Source organism: Wasmannia auropunctata, unplaced genomic scaffold, assembly GCF_000956235.1.
Source record: "Wasmannia auropunctata unplaced genomic scaffold, wasmannia.A_1.0 LD335973.1, whole genome shotgun sequence".
NCBI lineage: Eukaryota > Metazoa > Arthropoda > Insecta > Hymenoptera > Formicidae > Wasmannia > Wasmannia auropunctata.
The window spans coordinates 469,285-478,038 of record NW_012026917.1 but is presented as its reverse complement, the minus strand read 5'-3'; the positions used below and the strand labels follow the sequence as shown (position 1 = coordinate 478,038).

General features: G+C 46.8%; 1 protein-coding gene across 1 annotated transcript in view; it reads right to left on the bottom strand.

Moving 5' to 3' along the window:
• The window catches only part of LOC105454876, a 23,622-nt gene extending 20,810 nt beyond the window's left edge, over positions 1–2,812 (bottom strand). The window contains exon 1 of the mRNA XM_011697815.1: positions 2,564–2,812. Coding sequence (XP_011696117.1) covers positions 2,564–2,812 — 249 coding nt within the window. The remainder of the gene's footprint in view (positions 1–2,563) is intronic.
• Positions 2,813–8,754: the final 5,942 nt, after the last annotated feature.

Here is an 8,754-nt window from a genome sequence, read left to right as displayed (position 1 = left end):
CTCGGCTGTCGTCGTTGTCACGACGGCGGTAAACGAATACAACGGATAAAAGTCCACGTGCTCGGCCCAGGTACGATCGGGATCTTAACGTCAAGTTGGCGTGAGCTTTATCTGAGAAACGCGAGCCGGCCACCTACATCTCGTTCGCCGTCAAGTTTACTTCGGTTCGTAAGAATCGCTTGATTTTTGAGCGAGACTCCGGGACTCGGTTCACTCGGTCGCTTTTACTTAAAGTTCGTGTGTTTATTGTCAAGGTTGAGGTTGCGATCGCTTCGACGCGGAAATTTCCAAGGCTCTCTCTCCTGCCTCCCCCCTCTTCCGTGGATATCGTTTGATATCACGCGAGCACGCTGATATCAAACGATACAATTTTAATCTCTTGCAAGTTTTCCCTATATGCTTTTTCGCTCGCGCCGATAATGGAATATTGTCCCGCTTCCTCCTCCCTCCCACGCCGCTGTCCAGTACGGTTCCAGTTTCCGATAGCGAGTAGCACACACGTGGTGATAAATCAGCTGGCTGGACGTGAACTGGCTTCGTGAAATTCCGGTTTCCACGGCACCGCGAACGCGAGCCACGGTTATGGAGGCTGCACGCGGCATTCGAGATATCCCAGTAACGATCCGTCGACCGTATATGCAGCTTCTTGGCAGGCTTCCCTAGCGGGGACACTTTTTACTCGCTCCATCTTGCCGCGGTTTTGCTACGCCAAGATCTAGCACTGACCCAACAAATTGTCCGAACCGGGACGCCGCAAGGAACGACCTTGAGAGAATCGCTGGAGCATCGTGTCGTGAGTTCCAAAACAGTTTGTACATGTCGCATAGCCGAGATTTAATTTATATAAGTGGAATAATGAGAGGAAGAGAAAAATGTCCGCGATTTCTCTTATTCAATCAGAATCGCAAACGAGATTGCTTTACCGATATTTTTCAACGAGCGAGCTACTTGCTGATGGGGCACGTCGTTTCCGATACGCTGTTGCCGCGCATCTTATACATCGCGAGTCACCGTAAGTCGCCTTTCCATCAGCACCCGCTAAGTCGACCGAAGCACGATAGCCCGGGACGGACGGAAATCAATACGTGTTTCAGAGTTTACAGAGTTTCCCCCGAGTTTCCATAGATGAATTCCGCAGCGTTAGCTATCTCTCGAGTGGACATTGAGTGCAGTGGGCCACAGTGGGAAAAACCGTAGATTTTTGTATCGTACTTTAAACGGAATAACATGACCGCCATGTACATACATAAAGAGAAAATAGTTATAATTACCATAATTTAACTGTAATTCAAATATAATATATATATAGTTATTTTTAGTGCCAACTATATTTATTTGGTAGAACTATCAATATAGTTATTATTACAAATATTATAGAAATATTAATAATTATAAAAATGGAGCTACCCATAATTATTTTACTATGTAATTATTGTAGTCACAAATATCGAACATTATTTTCTCTCTCAATGTAAATTACATACATATAAATATCGCATCACGATGCGAAAAATCGTGAAATCTTCTTTTTCTCAACAAAATTAAGATCAGAGGGTTGATCATGGAGTTATTTTGACGGAAAAATTATGTGGGTACGGTAGACGAAGTTTCGGAGATACGGAACAGCATTAAGTGATACGATCTCATTTCCTTCGTGAGATAAGGCGAGCGAGAGACGTGAGGATCTAACAATAAGATGATAACGAAGACAGAAACGTCGCCAAGCGGGCTGTTTAATAAGGATCGCGGCACACAAAAACAAGTGGTTATATACTCTTTAGGAGATGATACAGCTTTCTCCGAGAGATCTGGGGGATGATCATGTTACCGCCGGGTAATCGAACCCTTTCATCGTTTCTTCGCGATCTCTCTCTCTCTCTCGTAGCTTATCCTCCTTTTCATCCTTCTACCCTGTCGCCTCCGTGTTATTAACATCCTCATAGAGAGATATGCATTCTCGTCATTCAGTTGACGGACCTCCGATAAACGACGTACATCGAGAAGCATGAACCCCTTTGATTAGAAAGGGTAAAATGATTTTTCCCATGAACTCGTTGTCGCTCACGTCAGGGATCAATATCGGCGGCAATAATACTTTCATCGCGTCACATTTTCAGAGTTGTCGTTTGTCTTCGGGAATACGGCATACCGAAAGCAATCTCGTTCGAATGTATGTATAATAAATGACTATTGAGGCCAATAGCGGTATATCACGTTTATTTTCGGCTACCGTTTATCCGTTTTTTTTTTACTCGTTCTCTTCGATTCGTAGCAGCTCGGAGCAGCTTGTATTTTCGTTTCCCCCCAAGCGTGAAAATAATATCCGACAAGTCCCGAGCGATCATAAATAAATATGTGCAAACGTGTCCGTGCCATGTATAGTCGAAATTATTATTCTATTCTGATTGGCCGCTAATGATAGACCTATGACGTAACAGCAACGTGGGATGGCTCGGTCGCAAGACGCAAGTCTCGTGCGCAAGTTCCTTGACCTGTTAGTTTACCCGCCCTGGGTATAAGCAGGCACGAATTTAACAGATGCACGACTCAAAAATTCACTCACGATTTTGTGATGAAGATGCTGAAGCTCCCTCTCGGTCACTCTTCTCCGGGATAACTCGCGCTGCTCCCTCCTGTACTGGCTGTACTTGTAGAAGAGATACATCCCGGGCAGGGCCAACACCACCAGGGGTTTCATCAAACCGGCCCGTCCACTACCACCGCGTACACGTGGCTCCGGCGGCTCGTCCAGGTCCTCCAGCTGACCGGCTCCCTCGGCGGCGGCCGGCACGGCCGCACCAGCTGCTGGCATCCTTCTGCAAAACGTCGAGAAAAGTTTTTTAATTTCTCTCTCACCTTAAATATTAAATGAAATTGCAAACGTTACAGTATATAACGTAATGTAAATTTTTGCAAGAGAGAAATGTTATAATTGTGTCGAGTGATCTGTATCGCTGTAATGCCTCTTTTGTTCTCGAATATTTCTCTCTGAATTGCGTCACGACTGCAGCATTATTGTGAAGCTTAATCAACTAACGACAAGGAATTCAGTGACCGACACGGTGTACTACCGCGTCGAACAATATACTCGTCCCGGTGCATTGTGGCTCCATTGAGGATATCGAACCGCGGACGCGAGCTATTCCGGCTCGTTTGAAGAACATCCGGCGAACTGAAAGCGTCTAAGCTCGATTACCGCCGCTAGAAACTTTCTTTTTACCTCCGATTTTTCTCGCTTAATACACGTGCGTTTTCATTTCAGTCCCTCGGCAGGACTTAATCCCAAGGCATTAATTTCGCGCGAGAGCGCGGTGTCGCTCGGGATTTTAGTTTTCCGTTGTCAAACGAATGGAGACATTTTAGGCCGACAAAAGAACTAGCCATTGGGTATTGGTTTCCCATCAAATCCATTTTTTTACCGTCTCCACCGTTGTGTCACTGTAAGCCGGGACAGTAGACACGCGCAGGGTCGTCGCGTATTCCCAACACGAACTTATCCTTCTGCTTTCTCTGTCATTTCTAGATATTTATATTTTCTACTGCAATATATATATATACATATGTATGTGTGTGTGTGTGTGTGTGTGTGTGTGTGTGTGTGTCGTGCTATGATATCCACGAGAAAATGGTTTCCCCGCCCGTATATATCCTCAAATCTCGCGACTTTAATCTCGCAACTGTCGGAGCTGCGATTATTTTCTGCGAACTCTCATACGTTTTTTGCATTTCTTGATAAAGAAGAAATGGAGAACCAGACGTTTCGCAGATATTTCTGACGCTATATTACTTGTATACGCTTCCGTGAATTTTTGAAGGATTATTAGAAGATGAAACAATCTTAATTCAACATTGAGGTCGAATTCAGAGGAATTCCGAATCTAATTAAACAATTTTTTTTTTCATGTTAACTGCGAGCAAAAGTCTGAACTTTATAAATTACGATCGCGCCGTTCATCGATCATCTTATATAGATTGCCCCGGGGACGATTAAAACTGCAATCGCTCATCAAACGTCTATAATTATTCTACTGGGAATCGAAACCGGATCGCGACTTTCTCGGCAACAAGGGGGAAAAGAAAATATTGGTGATTCGCCTACCGCTATCAAGCATCCAATAGCCATCCAATTAACGATTTACGGACTCCGACACAGGGGGATACCGGATTTAACTGCGCGCCACGGCGAGGCAGATCTTCGTGACTTCAATGAAATTTCGCAATCTACTTGCCGGTCATTCACCAGTCTATATTTAATTCAGTCGTCTACTTGCTGTTCTATTCTTAAACCCGGCTGCTCTAGAAATACACGCGGCTCGCTCTATATCGTCCGCTGCTGCCCCGGAGTCGGGTCGTGCACCCTGCCTCGTTGCACTCGCACCAGGGAGACGCGCGGCGGTGTCTGTCGGCGGTTATAACACGCGCGCGGTATCACGTTCACTGTTGCCTCTGTGTGTCGGTGATTTCCCGTATGCGGTCTACATGTCTCTCGTGGCGAGCGGTGATAAGGGCGGCAAGTCAGCCTCGCGAGCTGTGCAAACGTAGTATCATATCGTGTTTGCGCGAACGCGCAATTTTCAAGAGTACTCCAAACGGCGAGATTCAAATCGCTAAATTAATATTCGAGAATTTCAAAGCGGAGAAAGAGCACACGGAGAAATACAAATACGCCAATCAATTTACGTTTCCTTATCTGGCTCTGCATATCTGCGTGCGCAAATATTTTATCGAGATAATTTTCAGACGCTCTCGTAATTTCCAGCGAAACAAACGATCGGCATCAGAGCGTTAAGCATTTATTTTCCGGAATCTTTGCCGTATTCTCGGTATACACGGAGCGATTGCGCCTATACTTGGCCGTCGCGGTCGAGCGAGCGAACAATGACACACTTGTTTCATCCGGCGAAAAATCGCCTCGACTTCAATCGTCACGAAATACGAATTATCAATCGTTTATTCGCATTATTTTCTCTCGTCTCGGGGATAGAATTTTTCTGCGCGTATAATTTTTTTTTTCCTATACGTGTGCCCCGCCGTATCGAAGTCGGTAGTACGCCGAGGGTATAATAAACGTTAAAATTACTTTCGCCTGCTAAAAGTGATTACCGTTGCAGTTATTTCTGGCGATAGGCGCGTGCAACGATCGATACATCATCGTCGCCGAACGCGAGGACGTACTTTTTTCTTTCGCGCCGCATTCTCCAACGCCGATGATAATTTCGGGAAACGCGGGCGGGCGGGCGTTAAACGCGAAACTCGATACTATCGAGATAGGGGGATCGACCGATGCCGATACGCGATACGTTTATGTATATATATCTGCACACCGTGTTTTCGCCATGGGACGTAATACATTATCGGAAATGAATCGATATATCGACTCGTTGTTTTGCACTTCGCACTCGACGCCGCGAAAACATACGCTACCTGGGGGATTTCACGACGGCGTGTGCGACACGGAGTAATTTCGTGGAAGGACAAGGTCACAAAACTGCAAAGCTTTTTACAGATTTCATTTCATATAGGAAATCACGGGCCGAAATGTTTTCCCACTGGAGAGGGAGGAGGAAAAGAGAGAGAGAGAGAGAGAGCTTCGATCGGCGTAGGTAAACGGCACGTGCAACTGATACTAAACTAATTTGTAATAATCAATATAATTAAAGCTTGTTAAACAAGTATCACAATCGCTTATGGGATTAACGTTATAAATTAACGTTATAAACCAATTTCCTTGATCATTTAACTCACACAAAACTGTTTTCTTATTATACAAAAAGTTATCCACTACAAGAGACTCAAATTTCAAGTAAAGAACTGTTATAATACAAGCTGCCAGCGAGTTAGGGCGAGAATTCGCGGGAGTTTGCCTTTAATAATCTGAAATTCGGTTGGATTACGTGTCAGAGCCGCACCCCCGTGGAAACCGGGGGAAGGGGGAGAAAGGCGGGGAGCGCGAGGGCAGTTGTGAGGAGCGGTCGAAATGTGTTCGGAGAAAATTATTACGTTGTTAGTGAGCACGAATTATCGGTAGCCGATCTTGATATCACACGTACGTATGCAGTTCGCCTTGACACAGCGTAACGGCGGCGATCGCGCGAGTAGCAAGGACGACCCCCGGCATTGCGGGATAACATCGTTCACGATATTTCTACAGCCAAGTACACCCTCTCTGTCTACTATTTTTATGCCCTTTCCACTGTCAAGTTTCGTTCGATTGACTCGCCGGCGCTGTTAGAATCGACCTGGGCGATTTCTTCTTCCTTTTTGTTCCGCTGAAAAAGCGAACGACGAACGCGACGAACGTCGCGGTCGGGACTCTAGCTCGAGCTCTAGAACGCCATTGGCCGAATGAATAGATATACTAACGTAAACTCAAGTCGCGCACTCGTAACGCGAGGATGATTGCTGAATGGCGATTATACGTCAACGTATCAAATATCGATTAAAAAGTCAATAAATATTACAATTACTTTAATCGAATGTACTCCAATGTTGGTACCGTGTATTTTGGCGCTTACGTGGCAAAAAAATATACACCTAGCGTATAAAAAATACGTTGCACACGATAGTTCCACGTGATAATGGTATACGTTAGATCTGTCCGACGACGCAAAATAATGATCGTCGAGCCTTGTAAAGAACGAAAGAGGCTAGAGAAGTTCTGAAAGCACTCAACGTGCCGCCATACGTCGTGCTGTTTGCCAAGCGACCAAGACAAGAAACATTAATCACAAACGCAGTGGGATACGCTTTTGTCGTCCTAGCGCAAATTATTTGATCAACTTTTTCCGCCAGCTATCGCACAACGCGACGCACGAACGATCGCATTTAAAACCGCCAGAGAGAGTTTTGCGTCGGTCTTTCTCAGCTGAACTCGTGAATTCAACACCTTTCATAATTTCGGACGATATCACGGGGAGCATGTCAGGACACGCCATTTCCATTGTTCGCATATCGCAAACAAAATTTCTATCGAGTCTCCATTCATCCCCGTTAGCAACTTTTTACTGAAGTTCCACCTGTGTGACGTCGCGAGTGGCGAGTAGACTATGTCTCTCGTCACCTGTCATTGTTCCCGCCAAGGCGATGCGTACTACACATCCACAAATCGACCATCGACCATCGCGCGTCATCTGCCCCTTCATCGACCCTGGCGGCGGCGGGGGGAGGGGGGGTAGGTACATCCCCGAATAAAACATTTCTACGAGGAAGAGAGTTTTACTCTCTGCAAAATCCAAATTCCGCTCCCGAGAGAATATTATTCGCGCATCACATGAAGAATTTCCCATTCCGCGGGCACGTGCAACCACCTGGGGGGGGGGGGGACTACGCGCATCGCACTTACGTCGTCCTGCCTTAATCCTCAGAAGACAAGTGTCGCGAACAGGATGAAAGAAGAAGGAGCAAGGGGGATGGCCTGCGCCGGCGACACGAGCCTCCTCCTCCTCGCACGCGCCTTCAGTTCAGCTCAGCTGGACGCATTTTGCCGAGCCGCGCGACTACCCTGCCTGCGGCGGTAAACCGGCGGCTGCACTGGCGTGCCTTGTGCGGCCAGGCAACCCCTCGCGAGCACACTGTGCGCTCCGTGCACCGCCGACTCGCTCGCTCGCGCGCCCCCGCACTCCCGTACCCGTATTTCGTGCGCACCCCAAGCGGCGCGTCGGCCGCTTCCAGAGAAACGTATTCCGTTTACACCGAGCTCCGTAACGAGAATAGGCGCGCGTCACCGACGGCTGGTTGCGTGACGCAATGCGTGGTGGAGAACCGCACGGAACCGACCGATCGAAGCAGTTATGCCGGCTTGGTGGCCGGGCAGCCACTGAGGGATGATGGGCGACGTTGATTGCTGCCGACGCTGCTGCTAGTGCTGCTGCTGCTGCTGCTGCTGCTGCTGCTGCTGCTGATGGTGGTGGTGGCGTGCTGGCGCTGCTGCTGGCTCTGTAGCAAAAGCTCTGTAGTTGGAGGAAGATCGATAAAAGGAGGAGGGAAAAGCAAAGTGAATAGGCGCCCGGGAAGAAACAAGGGATATCTCTCTGTGGGAGGTGCTCTCCTCCGAGATGTGTTCCTGCTGCTACCTCCGATTCGCCAAAGCGTAGCTTTCCCAATGTCGCGACATCCCTGCCTCTACTCCTCCCTCTCATTTCTCTCTCTCTCTCTCTCTCTCTCTCACCTTCTCTCTCATATCACCCTCGATCTAACAATCTCACGTCGCTATGGTATTCGAGTTTAGTGAACTTCCGCTGGAGGTTTTCCGATAAACGTTCAGCTTTCTCAAGCACGAGCGGTATTGAATTAGGATCGAATTAATTGATTTCTGTGGTGAACTAACATTTGTCAAACAGACTGGCATTTCTAATTAAAATAAAATATTATGTTAACTATTTCAATTACTTTTTTAATGCTATCTAAAGACGCAGGCTTCTTTCTTATTGTTAGATTATTGCGGTTTGAATTCAATTTGCATCTTATTTTTGTATCATTAAGTCTGTTTTTCAAACCGTACTCGTAGAAAATTAAAAATCACGATTTTAATCGATCGTTCACTTCGTTATACAGTACTGGTCATGCATATGTAAAAGGGACGAGAGCCTCCGATTCTTGAATCACAGCCAGGAATTTCGAGCGAGATCGTTTTTCGTGACGTTTGACCCGTTTCTATCGAACAGCGCGCGAGGTGCGGTGACGTCATCGTGGAGAATGTCAGATCAATGGTCCCCGGGGAGTTGGTGACGGATGCTTCCCTACCCTCGCGTCTCT